This window comes from Poecilia mexicana, unplaced genomic scaffold (assembly GCF_051168715.1).
Source record: "Poecilia mexicana isolate PSO_F unplaced genomic scaffold, ASM5116871v1 scaffold_15, whole genome shotgun sequence".
Classification (NCBI taxonomy): Eukaryota; Metazoa; Chordata; class Actinopteri; order Cyprinodontiformes; family Poeciliidae; genus Poecilia; species Poecilia mexicana.
Window position 1 is genome coordinate 20805517 of NW_028263384.1, and position 18383 is coordinate 20823899.

General features: G+C 40.1%; 1 protein-coding gene across 1 annotated transcript; it reads right to left on the reverse strand.

Moving 5' to 3' along the window:
• Nucleotides 1-19: 19 nt before the first annotated feature.
• mertka (c-mer proto-oncogene tyrosine kinase a) lies at nucleotides 20-17856 on the reverse strand. The gene is made up of 19 exons (XM_015010098.2): nucleotides 17582-17856; nucleotides 16589-16898; nucleotides 16401-16501; nucleotides 16073-16249; nucleotides 10139-10225; nucleotides 9945-10060; nucleotides 9685-9874; nucleotides 7903-8048; nucleotides 4879-5017; nucleotides 4013-4163; nucleotides 3475-3563; nucleotides 3266-3361; nucleotides 2767-2847; nucleotides 2583-2675; nucleotides 2372-2490; nucleotides 2164-2273; nucleotides 1915-2074; nucleotides 1123-1259; nucleotides 20-761 (listed from the first exon to the last, which is right to left on the reverse strand). The coding sequence occupies exons 1-19, from the start codon at nucleotides 17655-17657 to the stop codon at nucleotides 314-316; spliced, it is 2826 nt and encodes a 941-aa protein (XP_014865584.2). The 5' UTR covers nucleotides 17658-17856; the 3' UTR covers nucleotides 20-313.
• Between the last annotated feature and the right edge of the window lie 527 nt (nucleotides 17857-18383).

The following is an 18383-nucleotide window of genomic DNA, read 5'->3' on the forward strand; positions in this document are numbered from 1 at the left end:
TTTCAAATGAACAACAACATTTATTTTTACAACGTAGGATTGTTTTATAGACATTTTGTACATTACCATATTTACATTGAAACACACTCCTCAAAACTCCAAAGAGTTTCACAGCTCAGGGAAGCTTACTGAATATGTTCTGAAACATGTTTGGAGTTGACATAAATATAATAACCTGACCATGTGAAGCTAACACTGCTCATTTAAAGAACGAGGAAGGGGCTTGAGATGCAAACAGGAAGAACCGTTAGTGCTGGTGAACCTTGGTGAGATGTTTTTTTATTTTACAGCCGGATGAATTTTAGGCTCCAAATCATTTTAACAGGCATGAAGTGTCATCTGAACTGTGCTCCATCGCATCTGCTGCCCGATTTGCTCGACTCAAAGTATTCGTCGACAAAAGCGGCGTGTCCACGGTGGGAGAGCTCAGGGAGTTGTTAGCGGGGACCACCACTACGTAACGACCACTTCCATCATCGTCATCATCATCCCTCTGCTGCCCATGAATGTCTGCTGTAACTACTGTGTTTTCTGCTGCCTCATGGCTGCAGGAAGGGGAGGGGTTTAACTCCAGCTCTGCTGTGGTCATTTCCTCCCAGTCGGGGTCCTCTTCAGGAAAGCTGGTGTTAATATAAATAATATCTTCCCTGCTAGAACTCTCAGGAAGTTTCTCTGCAAGCTTTTCCAACATTTCCCGGAGTTGAGGAAACAGCGGCCTGTCCACCGGATCGGCTCTCCAGCAGCTGTACATTATCTCATACCTAGATAGGAGTAAAAGAGAAAAAAAGGGACACACTATTAAATTCCTGTTTTAGTGAACCACAAGCACAACTGAAAACAATCTAAATAAAATGTTAATATTGTCTTTTCTTACATAAAATGTGTTTGCTGGCCTGGATCCTCTAAAAAATTCTTTAATAATATCGTTAGTCAGTGGGAATTATGACAGTAAAGATATCTAAAATAGACCGGAAAACTGAAGTCGTAGCTATTCTAACACACAAATAGGCCCTGCACATTTAATTTGTTGTTGAGCAGGTAAATGAAAAACACAATAACATTTATTGTTCCGTTTAAATGAAATAAATGAAAACTTGTGGAGCATCCTACTGAAACACTCACAGTTCGTCCAAACAGTCAGGCGGCTGCTTCAGTCTGTGGCCTTCAACAAGATAGTCATAAATCTCGTGGTTCTGGACTCCCGGGTACGGCGTCATGCCTCGCGTAGCAATTTCCCACATGGTAACACCAAATGCCCACTGCACACATTTTAAAAAGCAAAACATTATTTTTGCTAACTGGTGCCACATTATGATCTGACAAGCATAAAAACAGCACTATGCATAGACTGTAAAACATGCTGACGCTTTTTGATTCAGATCTGTTGCAGCACAGTTGCAGGGAGTGGCACTTGATAATTGGACTGGCAGACCTTAGTTCCACGTTGATAAGTCTTCTAAACACATTTTGTTCTCTGTGAAACTAGAGTGTTATGATTTCCAAACATATCTCTAAGATCTCATCTTGTCTCATTCAAATATTGTATATCATCTCCTGAGTTGGAGGGATGAATTCATCTCAAGGCTTTATAGAAATTGGCCCCCAGGTTACTTTCTTTGCGCTAGGTCCGATTACAATTGACAAAAGCAGCTGTTCTTTTGTCTAAATCTTCTAGTTTTTTTTTTTCCCCTTTGGGGCTTTTCTTAAATTTGACGAAATGCTAAAATAAAAAAATCATGACAGCAGTTCTTTCACCCTGACATAAAGACGTAAGACAACTGACTATTTAGCCTTTCCTTCAAAAGGAACTTGGAAGCAAAACCACATTTCCACATTGAGTTAGTTCTCCATTTAGTTGCTATCTGGTGATTTCGAGGGAGCACTGTTACAGGAAAAGATCCACATTACACTTACAACATCACTCTTTACAGTAAAAACTCTGTCTGCCAGACTTTCCACTGCAATCCACTTCACAGGCATTTTGGCTATCCTGCCCTGCCTGTAGTAATCTCCGCTGTAGATCTTCTTCGATAACCCAAAGTCAGCGACACACACCGACAGGTCATCACGCAGCCTGTGAGACAAGTAAAAAATTAAGTCAAATAAACCTCTTGAGTCATGAAGATTTTTCTATGAAAGTAAATTTCACAGAAAGAAACCTACATGCAGTTACGTGCCGCCAGATCTCGATGCAGAAAATTACGACCGCTGAGATACTCCATACCCAAAGCAATGTCAACCATGAACCTCAGGAGAGTCTGAGTTGGTAAGAACTGTGCACAAAAAGATAAAACGATAGACAACGGTGTAGAAATTTAAAATGTAGTCCTCACCATAATTTGCAGGTATTAAATGTTGGCTGAAATCTTACCCTGGGGCTCTCTTTCAGGCGTGAGCGCAACAGAAAGCTATGAAGATCTCCATATTTCATAAATGGGAGGATGACCATCGGTTTGGGAAAATTTTCAGAGCCAACTTCCAAGGACACACCTTAGAAGGACAAGTCGACACAGAAAATGTCCAAATAAGAACAGATAAAGGCAAAGAGAGCAGTGAGATTCCACATAATTCAGTTCTCATACCGAGAAGGCGAATGACGTTAGGGTGGTTGAAATCTTTCATGCAAGCCGCCTCATTCAGGAACTCTTCAATTTCCCTGTGAGAGAAGCTGTCCACTGTTTGAAAAGAAGAGTTAATTAAATATTTATCTATCCTCATTTTTAAAGACAATAAATGTTTAAGTCTTTATATAATCATAAGGTTTACATTTCATTGTCTTCACAGCAACTTTTACAGACGTCCCATCTAAGCTTTTTAATCGTCCCTCGACAACTGAGCCAAATTCACCTGGAAAACAACAGAGCCCATTCATGAAGGCTGTACTATGTAAGCAATGTGATATTAAATATTTTTAATTAAAGGGTCACCAGGAAGTATTCACACCCCTTAGGTTTTGCTACACATTTTTCTATTACAGACATCTTACCTTATCTTATTTTATCTGCAGATCCTCTGGAAACTAGATGCACCTGAGCTCTATTATATGTGTCAGCAAAGATTGTCTTACTTCCATGTTTAACTGTTTTAATGTTCATAAATTCACAGAACTGTCAGAGAACATGTTTCGGTTTTGCCCCTTTTAAGTTACTTTGTGTAGTTATATTATAAAAGGAAACAAAAACAGTGACGTCGTTAAACGTGAAACAACTGAAGAGGTGTGAATACTTTCTGGTGGCCCTGCACATCCCTGAAACGTTTCCCTCACCTTCTCCAAGAACTTTTCCTATTGAGAGCAAGTTCCTTTGGATCATGACGTCCTGCAGTTTGGTCTGGAGTTCTTCGCTTATGCCAAGATTCCCAACTGAACAAAAGAGGCGCAAAAAATGTGTTTTACATTGTTATTGGTCTGAATACTTGCAGACATAAAAAAAATATATTAATTTATTGATTTAAATGCAATATTTAAGAACATACAAGTGACTGTAACTGCATTGCGGCTGAATGATATCTGGTTTGTGTACTGTATGATCGGATGTGACTTTTCTGCACTTCCATACTCCCACCTGCAGAGGGCGACAGAAGAGGAATAATATTTCCACTGACGTCACTGGATTTTGAAAAAAACAAAAACACACACACAAACACTTGGCAGGATTCTTCACATCTAATGGTCAGTGTAGTGAGGAAGCAATCTGGGCAGTTTATCCCTTTGCGATATCGTCTGTTTTCTATCTGTGCAGCTGCCCGTGTCCTTTTCCTGAAGCATAACCCTGAGTCATGGCTTCCATATAAAACACGCAGCTGCACCATTATTATCAGCATACTGTGATGACTAACAGGAACTACATCCAGTTTAAAAAGATAAGCCTTAACCTATTCAATTTTTCCCATATTCCTTCTTAAAGAAATGTTATTCAAAAATGAACTAAAATGAACTCAAACGTCACACGTATAGGTGGCAACTTCTAAATATAAGCAAAAGGAGTAAGCAAAGGTAGGAGATTCAGCATACCCAAAACAAGATCTGGGCGTCTTGTTCCGTACATACAAGGTCACCAAGATGATAATCAGCAGAACAGAGATGGCAAAAAACAGGCCCATTATGACCGAGGCGAGGTGTGGGAGGCCTGTTTCTGGGATGGAGGTAGGGATCACCCCTGAAGCTGAGATGAGAATATAACATTGAAAATTAAGATGAAAGCTCTGACAAGAGATATTTGGTTGATTAATTTTAATATTTAATCCAAAACAATCTAACCAAATCAGACTTTAGGACAACTTATTTTGAGTTCCTTCCAGAATGAGCCGTTTTAGGGCCTGTTGTCACTTTAAATCCAATTAAGTTGCTGCTGGCCAAGTCCCCCAACTAAACGTTTACACTTGTGTGTGAGCATGGCTTCAAACAGATGAACAATTATACAACTGCACACCTTTGAAAGGCAGAAGTAGGGCCTGAAGCACAGTCAACAAGAATGCAGCAAGTGGTTTCGACCGGTAAATCAACAACATAACATGTTTATTCCAGCAGCCATTGTACAGCAACTTCAGCAGTAAAACCAACTGATTAAATGTCCTGGAGCTCAGGATAGGCTGGGCTTCAATGGGATGGGCAGTACCTGCTGATTTGTGATGTTACAAATATGTTTTTTTTTAAATGAGTCAATTTTCAGACACCAAAAAATATTAAACTGCCAGGGTGTTATTTTAAGTGCTTTCGGTGTTTTTAGAATTTGTAGAGACCCAAATGGAAGTACAAAAACGTGCAAAATGGGATTATTACATAACTTCTACATTAACCACAACACAGCACAAATCTATCAGCGAAAAAATTGTTGGACATTGACAAGATGAGAAAATAAAAACGGCAGAGCTGCTTACTGTCCGACGGCGGCACATCGAACCGGACTTCTGGGCTGACCATGCCGCTCCCTGCCTGCGTACGCGCAGCGACCGCCACGCGGTAGGTCGCGTTGAATTCTTTCACAGGTACTAAAGTAGAGGTGTTGTCAGTGGGCACCTAAAATAAAACGAGACAGCTATAACGAAGACCTGTACCACTCTGTAAAAAATATCTGGAATCAAAACATTGGCTAAGTCAGCAGAACAAAGAGACAAAGTCAGGTTTTAATGGTACTATTTAAACTAAACTAAAAGTAAAAACATAATACATTATAGAAACTTTAACTTGTGGAGGTGTTTTGAAGCACTTCCAGTATGAAACCTTTTTGGAAAGTCCTGAGAAGTGTTCATGGGGGTTATTGTAAACCTCTTTTTCAAAAAGGGAAGGAAACTTATTCTCTGAAGTAGCTTGTGCTGAATGTGAAGAAGCATGTGACGGACACAGCTCTAAATTTCACAACACCGCATGGTGCCATCTGGAGGCGGCTTGCTTTCCCAAAGTGCTGACGGAGGACATGTTTGCGACATCTAATGGAGGAAAACATGCAAATAAACATTCTCGCAGCATCAAACTGTCAGAAGAGGTGTTGTTTCATCTGAAACAACAAGTGTATTTACTTGCACTGTATAAAAGGTCATAACCTTTCTTCCTCATTAAATCAGACTAAACTTTTCCTGCTTTAGGTTAGTATTACCAAAATGAGTTATAAAGGATAAACGTCAGGATAATGACAGAGAGACATTTTTATCACCTTATTTATTTCCACGTTTACATAAACAGGAGTTAAACAATGAATGGGTTTTGGAGTAAAACTTTGCTAAAGATTGCTAAAGATTTTCTGCAATAAAGTCAGTGTTGTACTGACATGAGCGGAAACGCTACTCGGCAAGGAAGAAAACATTAGCCAAAAAGCAACATAAAAACCCAGATTACATGTAAATGCATTCAATGACACAGACTTTAACTTGTGAGGAAGCTCTTGAGGTCTGGTGAAACTAAAAACGAAGTGGTTGGTCTTTATGACCGTTGCTACATTTGGAGAAACTGAGGTTGGGAACATCCTGTGTGGATGTTTTGCTGCAGGAGGGACTGGTGCATTTCACAAAACAGATGGTATCATGTTAAAAGGACATCATGTGAACATGTAGAAGAAAAACATCAGCCAGGAATTTACAGCCTGGGTATTAATGGATCTTAATAGACGTTTGACTGAAGTCCTACAATTCAAAAAAGGCTGTTTTATCTTGGATGGGATTTTTAAAAAAAACAAAAAAAAACTCTGTCACTCATTATTTTTAACAATTTGCAAGTAGAAATCATTTGACAATTCACCTAAACCTCGAAAAAGTTTTGTTTACTTAATATCTAAATGTGAGGTAATGCAGTTTATGTAAATATCAGGTTCAACCTCATGTCCCCTATGAAACTCTCCTATCCAAACTTCTCCACCTCAATGGTTCCCATCTAGACAGATAACTGAGGATTAAATAAGATGCAGTAATGACTGTCGTACAGGATAATTAGCCCATAAACGTACACAACCTCTTGTATTCATACGTCTTTCACTTAGATGACTCAGTATCCAGTGGAGAAAATCACTGATATCCAGCGTGAAAACTGAAAAGCTGTCAACTTCCTTTGGCTCCCAACCATAGAGGAAAGACGGGAAACAGTATTGTACTACAGTGACCTTTTACACACGAGTATGATGACTGCTTATGCACAAGCGTTAGACGTTGAATAATAGATGATTTAATTTTAGCTAACAGGAAGGATTATTAAGATTCTGACTCAGATTGATTTGTTTTCGCTGTATGAATTAAACAAATAATGAAACTAAAACAAATCTTAAGGCTGGCCTTGGAATAATAAATTGTGGCATTTCTTAGCTTTTGTAATTATTGAGAGAAGTGGGAAAAAATACCCTAAGTTGAACTCTTGGTGACAAATAATGAGGAAGTTTGTCCTGACTTGTGAAACAAGTCAGGACAAAGTTTTCACTATGTCACACTCCTTTACATGTTTGTACTTTTAGTCATCTTAAAACAATGTAAAGTCATGTAAAAAATAGTTGTTCCCTTTTTTTTCTTAAATGTTTCAGGCTCTCACATTTTTTTTAATATCACAGTTAATACAAATAGGAGTGTTCAAATGACAATTTCATTTAATGGGGAAAAAATATCCAAACCATCCTGACCGTATGTGAAAAAATAACCACAATCCTTTGCTAAATCATTAAACAACTGAGATTAAAACACACATAGAATCTAAATAGAGCCTGTCTGACAACACGAAGTAGGATAAAATGTCAAACTCACTCACATTTATTAGTGAGTAAAATTATTCAAAGCCATTACTAAGGCTTTGGGACTCTAGCAAACCAAAGTTGGAGCCATTATTCCCAAATGGAAAACAAGTGGAACAGAAGGGAAGTACTTTTTTTTTTTTTTTCAAACAACCCTGACAAAATAAAGAAAAAACAGGTTTTCTGAAGCATTAACTTTCAGTGAACTTGTTCATTACTCGATGTTCCTACGAGTTTCCATGCACTTATTGGCTTAGTGGACAGATGAGCTACATGAATTGATGTGGGAACAAAGTCGGACCTAACCAACCTTTCTCTGCTTTTTGTAGGGGACAAAACTTCAGCCTCCACAGCAAGTTCAGTGTGTATTATATGCTGCCTCCTGAGTGCTTTCAACAGGCCCTCAGTTACAGCGCTCTGCTTTCCATTTGCAGCTGTGAGATCACATCTGCGGCAACAAAGAACAGCTGCTATCGTACAAAACGAGGAACAACATCTGCTCCAGAGACTTGGAATCATCTGCACTTTGTCCAGACAAAATAGCTTCAGTGACTCTCATCTTCTTTGAAACTGTCTTTATACTTTTGTGTTCAAACTTTTGAGGATGGATTCAATCTTGGATCCCTAGATCTGTCCTCAGGAAATATATAGGAAAAGGAATATAAAGAAAGCAAAAAGCTAAATTTGTTTTACTCACCCTATCTTCATCTGTCCCGTGCTTAACAATAACTTCATAGCCTCGCAGGATGCCATTTATTTTGTCCTCTGGCGGAGGTTTCCACTTGATAAGCAGCCATGACTCATTCAGCTGCACGGTCACATTCCTGGGGTAACTTGATGGCACTGAAGGCGTGACAAATAAAAAGAAATAAAGTGGTTAAGACACCAGTAAAGCATCATAACAAAACTATTAGACTTCTTACAAGACTGAAGCTTAAGAATAAAACAAAACAAGATCCACATCCTAAAATGCCTAAATTGTTTTGAATGCAGTTTGGTATTTGGTGACTTCCAGGAATCTCCTATTAAGTCTTTCAACTACAATATTCCCTGCAGTGACTTTAGGAAGGAAATTGAAAGGAGCTCCACCCAGTAAGAACTTTCTGTTTTGTCAGCCCCCTCCTATTTCCTGAGTGACCCATGAAGACAACAACGGATTTAGTGAATACCACATTTTTCTGAATTCACTTGTGGTAATTCTACAAGCAGTAGCTGTCTAAGTTTTGAATACTCCAGTTATAAGCAGGAGGCTTACGCTGAGCACATTTGGAATGGGAAGCTGGTTAATTACACAGTGTTGCAATCCCTAAAACCCAAAGAGGAACGATGAGATGAGGCAGAAACATAACTCTGAGGGTATGGAGAGCAAATACATGAACGGTGTCAAATTATAATCAGTTTCCTTGAAGATGTGATAGATCCAAATTAAATTGCTCTCATTTTTAATCCATTTCAGCCTTGATTTGAGTCAACTTGCGAGCAAAATATTGGATTGTATTGTTCCTGAAATGATTATATTAGTAATAGATTATTCTGACAATCTATTTCAAAAATTGGACCTTAGTACTGCTGATTGTCTGCAGAAATACATTAAGCATATAAATAAGCGAATAATTCAAATCCTTTTTGAAATAAGAAAATAAGTTTTGCTGCCTAAAATGCAGTAACATAACATTCCTTTAACTACAATGATCAATGAATCAATCACTCAAATTTTATTTGCATAGCACATTTCAGCAGCAAGGCATTTCAAAGTGCTTTACATCATAAACAAAAACACAGTCATGCAACATAGAATCAACAATCAAAATATTACATTAAGTCAAGTACCATCACTAAATTTGTAATTGATTAAGTTCAAATGCAATTCTAAACAGGTGGGTTTTAGTCTAGATTTAAAGGCACTCAATGTTTCAGCTGTTTTACAGTTTTCTGGAAGTTTGATCCAAATTTGTGGTGCACAGAAGCTGAATGCTGCTTCTTCTCGTTTGGTTCTGGTTCTGGGGATGCAGAGCGGCAGCAAACCAGCAAAACGCAAAGAACTTTTCACAGTTTTTCCCCCAAACTAACAGACTGTTGAGTAAAGCTGTTGGATGCAGGTAAAGTTAGCTAAAAGATGACTAGCTAGCTAATATCACCTTAAGCTTAACAAGTAGCCTGCAGGCTAATGATGTTGTTGTCTATGTTCAGCTACATACATTCATTTTGCCTCCAAAAAAGTCGATTGCCCCCGCACCCCCTGTTCTTAGAGACAGGGAATCTCTAAGAATCGCCCCCCCCCCACAAGTCCCACCCCCACTTACACACCTTGTTCAACTAGACAGCTATTTGTAATCCATAAGGGGGGCCCAGAAAAAGTTTGGGAACCACTGCTCTAGGCAATGATTAATTGATTACTTCATTAGTTGACAATTATTTCAAAAACTGATTCATCATGATTAATCTGATTGTTCCAGCCCCAGCTGAACTCATGACACACCTCCCTCTGTGGTGTTGTTCTGGATCCACATGGAGAGCGGAGACGCTCCCAGCTCGTTGCTACAGGAAACGCTCATGTTGTACCACGTCATAGCCTTCAGCCCGGAGACTTCACAGGGGAAAGGCGGCACTGTGACGTTATCGAGCCTGGTTACGGTCACCTCCCCTTTCCTCTGACTCATCTCTTTGACCTTGGATGGAGCAGAGATCAGGTGAGCAATCAGAAACTGCAACAGCATTTTCTCCACATGTGGGACTTACCCTGACGTGACAACTGGTGATAGAAGAGAAGCCGTCGTGTCCCGGGATCCAGCTCAGCATCAGCTTGTTGGACTCTTTAGCAGTCACCCTAAGATTAGTCACAGGACTGGGAAGAACTAAAGCAACAGCAGTAAAAGTGATTAAAATCCACACAAGAAGCATCCAAAACATCCCTAAAAAGCTCTGCCTTTTACCTTTGATGTTGACAGTCGCTTCTCTGGACGTAGAGACTCCCTTTGCGTTGTGAGCCTCGCAGCTGTAGTGGGTTGGCTTGTCCACACCTGCAAATGGAGGAGTAAATTCAACAAAGTTGCAGAATTCAGGTAGTATTTTCTGACAATGGTGTGAAAATCCTTGGAGTAAGAACGAGCGGGAAACATTGTCTCTGCTCTCTAGATTTTGGCCAACAAGTCAAATTCTCTTGGAAGCAGACAACAGTCAGACCTTTCCACTCTGAAGCGGCTCTTTTTTCTTTTTTTTTCCTGGATCCGCAATTGTTCTCTTTCAACAGCCTCAGAGCTGCCCAGCCAGGCTAGGCTAGATTAGGACTCTGAAATAATGTCCCTTTTGTGCAGTGTTTTCGAGCATCTGCGTCTCGGAAACATTGTCACAAAGCTCATCCCAGAGCAGCCTGAAAACACCGGGAAAATGACTGAAATTGTGCACCTAACCTTCCTTTTGTAAAACAGATTGATGCATCGGTGTAAATGTATCAGATATTGAATTGCTTTGAATGCAAGAACATCTGGAGATTTTCTTCAGCCTTGAACTGTGGATCAATCAGTATAAAGTATCACTTAAATGTGAAGCAGAAAAAAATATATACATAGGTTTCAAATATTACACAACTGACAAAGTTTGCAGTGCTTTTACTCAGATGACTAAATAAAATTAATAGGAATACAGCTGTTCGGTGTCTTTGTAAATCGCAGGACACTCCTTGAAGAAGACCTGCTAGATAAAAACATGCTCAGCATTTTGGAATGAGTGAGTCAAAGTTCAACCCTAAATCTCTGCATTCAGTCTGGCTGAGCTTGAGAATAGGAAGCATTTCAGTCCCTAGACGTGTAAATCTACACAACAAGTCTTGCAACTGTAATTACAGCCAAAGGTGTTTCTATAAAATATCGACTCACGTGGGATTAATACAAATGAAAACAAAAGGTATGATTTTAGTCACGTATTTATTGGAAAAAGGAAATGTATCAGGGTCATGTGTTGTCATTTCTGCTTTCACTGTGCTCTAGAAGAGAATCAAAACGAAATCAATAATACACACACACACAAAAACATATACATCTCTGGGTTTTTCCTCACAAGGGAACTGGGACAAGGATCAGAGTGAGCCAGAATAGCTAAACAGCGCGACGTGTAACATGCATCCAGCACCCTCTAATTTGCAGGTTTGGGTTTCCTTCAGCTCCCTGAGCAGCTTGGGATGTCGGCTGTTTTTCCATTTTCTATTCAGGGAGCGAATCCAGTCACAAACTACACAGCCAGCTTACAACAGAGTCCATTCCCAGTGTTTTTCATTTCTGTCTGTCGCATTTTAATCTCTAATAACGGGTATATTCAATTCTAACATAGCTAAAGCTGCAAAGTAGTTCAGACTTTACTCCTTGCAGTGGTAAAGCCTCCAGGTGAGAAAGGCTTCACATACATCTGAAGGGTAAAAACTTATTTTTAGATATGTGTTTTTCCACACAGATGAATTCTGCCAATTAATTAATCCCAAACGTGGAAAAGAAAACAAAAATTACTTTCTGTAAATCATTTCATAAAACTAGAACAGCCAGATCCTAAAATCACTAAATCATCTTCTTTTGGTCACGAGGCTCAGCCACACTCTTATATTCAAGGATGTTAAGTAAGTAAGTAAGTAAGTAAGTAAACTTTATTTCTATAGCGCTTTTCACAGACCAGGGTCACAAAGTGCTGCACAAAATGTAAAAAATAAAGAAATTAAAAGCAACATACAAAACAATAAAACACAGTATTACGCTAAAAAGCAAGTTTAAAAAAGTGGGTCTTAAGTTGTTTCCTAAAAGTGTCTATACAATCCAGAGATCGAATGGTACAAGGTAGCTCATTCCAGAGGCGAGGCGCCACAGCTTTAAAAGATCTGTCTTCTCGAGTTTTAAAAAGGGTCCGAGGAACCATCAGCAAGTTCAGATTGGACGACCTGAGGCTCCTAGTCGAAACATAAGGCTGGATGAGGTTCTTAATATAGTCTGGCGCTTGTCCATGAAGAGCTCTAAAAGTCAGTACCAGGATTTTGTAGTGCATCCTGTAAGATACAGGCAGCCAGTGCAAACTTTTGAGGATGGGTGTAATATGATCCCTCCTGTGAGTGCAAGTGAGCAGGCGTGCAGCTGAGTTTTGTACTACCTGCAGACGCGCAAACTCCCTCTTGTTAAGACATGTGAACAGACTGTTACAATAATCCAATCTCGATGAGACAAAAGCATGAACAATCATCTCAAGCTCACCATAAGTCACCATCTTACGAAGTTTAGAAATGTTCCGAATTTGAAAAAAGCAGTTCCTAACAAGCTGATTTACGTGCCGCTCCATAGACATCGCTCCATCCATGAAAACACCCAGGTTGCGCAGGTTGCTTTTAACTGTGCAGCTCAAGTTTCCGAGGTGCTGCTTAATTCCAGGCACAGCACTGTCAGGAGCAACAATCAAGGTCTCGGTCTTGCTGGAGTTCAATAATAGGCTGTTTTCAGTGAGCCATTTTGTCACTTCGGCCAAGCAAAACAGTGAAAAACAGTTTTCACTGTTTTGACACCAGAAACTCTCCAAATACCTGTGGGAACTGAGAAACTCTGCTAAAATGGACCTAAGCCTCCATATTTAACACAACAGACGTTATGAATGACAGTGAGCCTGCACTGCAATTCTAGCTTTATGAAACCATGCAAATCGTATTTCGCAACTGTATTGACAGGACTCTAATTACATCAATAGACCAAATTTGTTTCTGATGAGAGGCCTTTGACCACTCATTATGTACAATGAGGTTGAGTTTGCAGCAAAGCTCGTTTGCCAGTTTTTGGTCCTGCACAGAGCTCTGCCTGCAGCCTGCCAGCCTCTGTTTTCTGCCTCTCTTTACCGGACAGTGGGCCGTCCTGTGAAAGGGGCCTTTGTCCGCAGATCCAACCCCCGAACAGCCAGGCCCCTTGCACATGCCGGACCAAAGCACAACTCTAAACCTTTAACCCCTCAGCTTCTGGCAACAATGGTGGATCTGCTTCGCGTGTAGCAAACCGCAGAGCTACAGCGTATAGATTAAATCTTATGCTTCTGATGATGTTTACTCTCAGAAGGGTCCATAAAGTCTGCATGTATGTTGGGAAACTGAGACATTATGATGCCAGAAATGTCTGTATTCCTCTTCTTGTGTAACACTCGAGGACATTACTTTGTGTTGACAAGAGAGCAGGACACAACATCAGAGTAATGCAGATAACCGCAGCTTTTTAATGAGGCACAAGAGCAAAGCCGAGACTGAGGAGTCAACATACGGAAAGCAATCAAAAATATATGCACAGCATGAACCACAGAAGTAAAAATTATCCATATGCATTTTATCCCCAGCTGCACTAATGTCATAACAAAGGTTGTATCACATCTCATGTAGAAACCAGCAGACTATGGAAGCCAGTTTAGCCACAACAATATCCAATAACGCTGCCCTGAAACTTGTCTAAAGTGGCCCAGAAGTCACAGGCAAAGCGGTCATTTGGTTTGCTCTCTCAGCTCTGTTTTTCTTCAAGCAGATACTCTTCTGACCTTGACTGTGTCAAAGAATTCACAACTTTAAATCAGACTCAAAGAAAAATGAGGGACACAAAAAAAAACAACATTCACTTAGTATTGTTGCTCACTTCAATTGTTATTAAATTCATTTGCTGCAGTTTTGTGATATTTCAGCTAACCTTGATAGGGTACATGTGTTTTTATTACTTTTGTTTTGAACTCTCTTAGTCCCACTTCTGCTTGTCTTTTCATTTCTTTTGAAATGTAGCGATAGATTCTGTAGCATACACTTCAGAAACTTCTGTTTTTTTTACGTTGTAATTATCATAAGTTACAGATTTCACTTAACTTCTACAGGAACATAGACTAAAATGTGCTATCAGTGCTTTGTCTATGGCCGTGTCTCTGAAACAGCTGTTTCAACCCACTGCTCTGTACTTCAAGCCTTCAGTCTAACTCTGCTGCAACCAAATTGATCTGAGTGACTCCTCTGTATGTAATCTAGTGTTTCGCTGTTACTTAGTCATTCATTTAAACCTGGTTTATTAATGTGTCCTGGGGAAAGGCTTGAGAAATCAGGTCTAATTTCCAGCTTAATATCAGACATTAATTGTTCCGTTTTGAAGGTAAAAATGAACTCTCAAATCAATCAGACTCTTAAAACTAGAAAACAAGAATGAATGCAAAATTGAAAAAAAAAAGCTGACTTAGATCTGATGACGCACATAAACTGCTTTGCTAAAGTGGCTTCCCCCAAATCTAGCAAGCAGTGGCAGAAAGAAAACCATCGCTGAAGCAAAGTCACAGGTCATGTGAGGGACAAAAACATCTGCCGTCAGATCAGACCAAAACCGAGATTCCTGGCTTTAATGCAGAAATTGATGTGGAATGTGGTGAAAAACCAACATTCCACATCACATTGAACGCAGCATGCACTCTGTGATACATGACAGTGGCAGCATCATGCAGTGGGAACATTTTTCCCACTGCATGCAAGTAGTAAGCTGGACAGAGCTGATGGAAAGAATACATGGCAATCAGAGGTTCTTTTAATATTCAGTGCTTTCAGATCAACACATATTCATGTTAGAACGGCCTAGTCCAAGTCCAGCTTGAAATTTGATTGAGAATCTATGGGAAAGAAAACTGAAAATCTCTGTTCATAGATGGTCTCCATCCAATTCAACCAAGTGAAGAAGAATGGTCAAACTTTTCATTTCTAGATGTGGAAGGGTGGTAGAGACGCCAAAATGCTTCATCTGGTTCTTCAAAGTATTTACTCAAGGTGGCTGAATGCAAATGTATAGAAAGGCTTAAAACTATGCCTGTTACACTTTTCAGATATGCATATGTCGAAATAACCCTACACACGTCTGTTAAAAACATGATAAACCCAGAAGCTGACTGAGTTGGTTTCATGACACAAAGCAGGAAAACACATGCAGCCAACAAAATCTACCAGCTGCTGCATCTGAAAGCTTCCTAATTAACAAGACGCCAAAACATTAAACTCCCCTCAAGGCTCAGGCAATTTCCATGCCCTCTTCCCAGTGAAAACTTTTATCTTATTTACACGTTATTGTGCAAGTTTCCAATGTTGCTTCCATAAGCTAACCATGCACTGGCGTCAAGCACGGTCTCAGGAAGCTTTCAGGAAGTGTGCTATTCCAGCAATCAGCTCTTTCTCCAACGTCGCACTGGTTGAGCAGCGTTACAAAAAGCGTCAACCGCGCGTGAATGACCACTGTTAACCACGTTGCAGAGAGACATGGCGAGGAATCTGACTGCCGTAAGCAAGGTGCAGCTGCTGAGGCAGCAGACACGAGGCAGAACTGAAACCACGGACAGCGTAGGGACACCGTGACTTAACGCCGCTGTCCAGAAACATTGAATATCTAAATGTGCTGATGACTGAGGTGTCTCTACACTGTGTTCCAGGAAGGGAACAATTAAAAGCAAAACCAGCTAAACGTCATTAGAGGGTTTTACAGCTTGTTTTGGTTTAATTGCGCCGCAGTCATAGAAACCAGGGTATCCTTTTTAAAAAGTCATTTGGATTTTACTGGTTGGAAGCCAACAAATAGAGGTTCGTTAAAACACGTTTTCCTTTAATTTATATGGGCGGATCAGAGCTTCTAAATAAATGCTGAATTTAAATGTTCCAATTTAAAAAAAAAGGTCAGGAAAGGGATAAATCACAATCTGTATTTTCTGACACATTCACAGAGTCGCCAAGATATTCTGCTGTCATATTAAAACCTTTTATTAGGGAGAATATAAGAAGAGCAGCTAGAACAGGAAGAGGCTGATCATCACACAACTCATAAAGCAGACTGACTGGACTGCATGCTGATGGGGTTTACCTTCCACAGTTAAGCTGCTGGGAGACTGTTCCTCTTCTTTTCCCTCAACAGGTTTTCCATCACTGAACCAGCGGATAGAAACCGGTTCTGGAGGCCCCTTTGCCACACAGGTCAGGGTGAAATTTGCATTCCTGGTCACATTCAGGTCCTCTGGCTCGTGTACAAATCCTGGCAGACCTGCAGGATGGGGGGGGAAAGGCGCAAAAATCGATCACACTGCAAAAACATAAAATCATAAAACATATCTTTGTGTTAATATATTTGTACACTTGAAGTAAAGTTGTGCTGGCACAGAAGAATCCATTGTTACAATCTTATTATAACCCACCTTCCACCGCTAGAGCGATGGACTGAGACCTCCTTGTCTCATTGTTGACGCTCATTGTGCAGTGGTACTCGCCAGCATCCGCTCTCTGTACCTTTTTAATGCTGTAACGCAGAACATAGCGACACATTAATCTCGCTACCCGTCTCGTAATCCATTATTTTCATCTTTCATCTCAGAGTGCAACATACATGACGGTGGAGGTGAGAGTTGTGACTCCGTCTGCGGAGGTCTGGAGCTCATTGATCGCCATGTGTTCGTCATTTGACAGGTCCTTGTCGTCCTTCTTCCAGACGATGGAGGGGTCCAGCCTCACATCGGGGATGTCGACGGAGCAGTTGAACTTAGCCTGGTGGCCCTCTGACAGCTCGATGGAGTGGATGGTGGGCTTGAACTGCAGCCGCCTGAGCTGATCTTTGCTCAGGTGAACTGGAGAAAGGTGGCGTGGAATGACAGCAGGCTCTGAGCTCCTGGTTGGTCTGCGGACGTTGGACTGTTGAACTGTGCACAGAGAGGGCGAGATGTTAGGATGCTCTGAACCACGCGACATTTGCGGTAGACAGGAGAAAAATGCTACTTTGCTGCGGTGCACATTTAATCACAAAATCTTATTGTACTAATATAACATACTTGTTTTTTTTTTACTTTTATAGTTGTTGAAAAACACTTAATTTAATTCTATAAAATGTATATTTCTATTTTCTTCTCTTATTTTAATCTTGTTCTTTTTTATTCCCACCAGTATTTTAAACGTAGTGTATTATATACTCCCCAAATTTGTAGTTGTAATGTGACAAAAAGTAAAAACCTTAAGGGCTTCACTGCTTTCCTAAGTAAATATCTCTACATAGTATTTAAAGTTTTTTCAGTCTGATTTACTCATTTACTACAGCTTATGTCTTATCAGAAACTGACAATGTACTTTGTACTGCACTAACCTGTATAAACTGTGCCAGGCAGCCTACAAACCCAGACTAATCTAATCAATTAAGGCTTCCTGAAGAGCTTAAATGCTTTATATGCCCATTAAAATCTGAATTTAATCACACCTGAGCAGCATTATCCAGCGACGAGTCCTGCCTTTTGCTTTAAATCAAGAGTAGATTACCTCTATGGCTACTTCAAGGTCCATGAAGTAGCTCAGGAAAACGTATTCTCCCACCAAAGAAAAACAAACATCTTACCGCTGAGAGAGCTCCGCAGAAGACAGGCTGTGATCACCAGAACAACAAACCAGCCAGAGTTTAACATCTTTTCCATCAACAATATTTTGGCAGCGCAGCGGCAACAGGCTGAGAAAAGTTATCAAATACACGCAGACTGCGTTGGTTCAGCTCCGAGAAAGGACAACATCCCCCAGAGCAGGGGGTTCAACGCTGTCTGAGTGGAGCTGTTGACTGAAGGGCTGCATAGCTGGAGAGAAAAGTTCAGAGTTTGGGACGTCACCGCAGATGTGGCCCATGAAGGCGGGACTGAGGAACCGCTGAGCACAGTAGGAACTAAAAACAATGAAGCTACACAGACTCCATCATTTTGTCCCTCAAAAGCTTTAGTTTTTATTTAATTTCAAGTTGAAATTTTCAACTTCAGCTCCTTTATTACTGATACACTATCACCCCGACAGATATTAAAGCCAATAAAACTCTGCGCTCAGCTGCTCCACCTGGTGGCCACTTTGAGATGGCAACCTTGTTTTTTTTCCATCTCCCCGCATTTAAATGTCCGTCGTTGTCAGACTTTATGGACTTTCATCAGATTCTTACAAGTTGCTGACATTAAATGTATTTCAGTCTTAAGAACAGCTAAAGCAAAACACACCACATTTTACAAATATTTAAATGTCATTTAAGATTTTAAGAAGTAATAATGCATTGTTAGCTTTATTTTTTAGAAGAAAATGTAATGTATTTCCCTAAAAGTGATTATTTTCGTCTAAAACAAATTTTGGAAAGAAGAGGTGGTGATTTTCCCCCATAAATCAATTTT

Coding starts and splice junctions, on each gene's coding strand:
- mertka (XM_015010098.2), bottom strand. CDS start 17,657: ATGGAAAAGATGTTAAACTCTGGCTGGTTTGTTGTTCTGGTGATCACA. Junction 16,502..16,588: donor ACTCTCACCTCCACCGTCAT/GTATGTTGCACT, acceptor TCTGCGTTACAG/CATTAAAAAGGTACAGAGAG. Junction 1,260..1,914: donor TTACTGTAAAGAGTGATGTT/GTAAGTGTAATG, acceptor AAATGTGTGCAG/TGGGCATTTGGTGTTACCAT.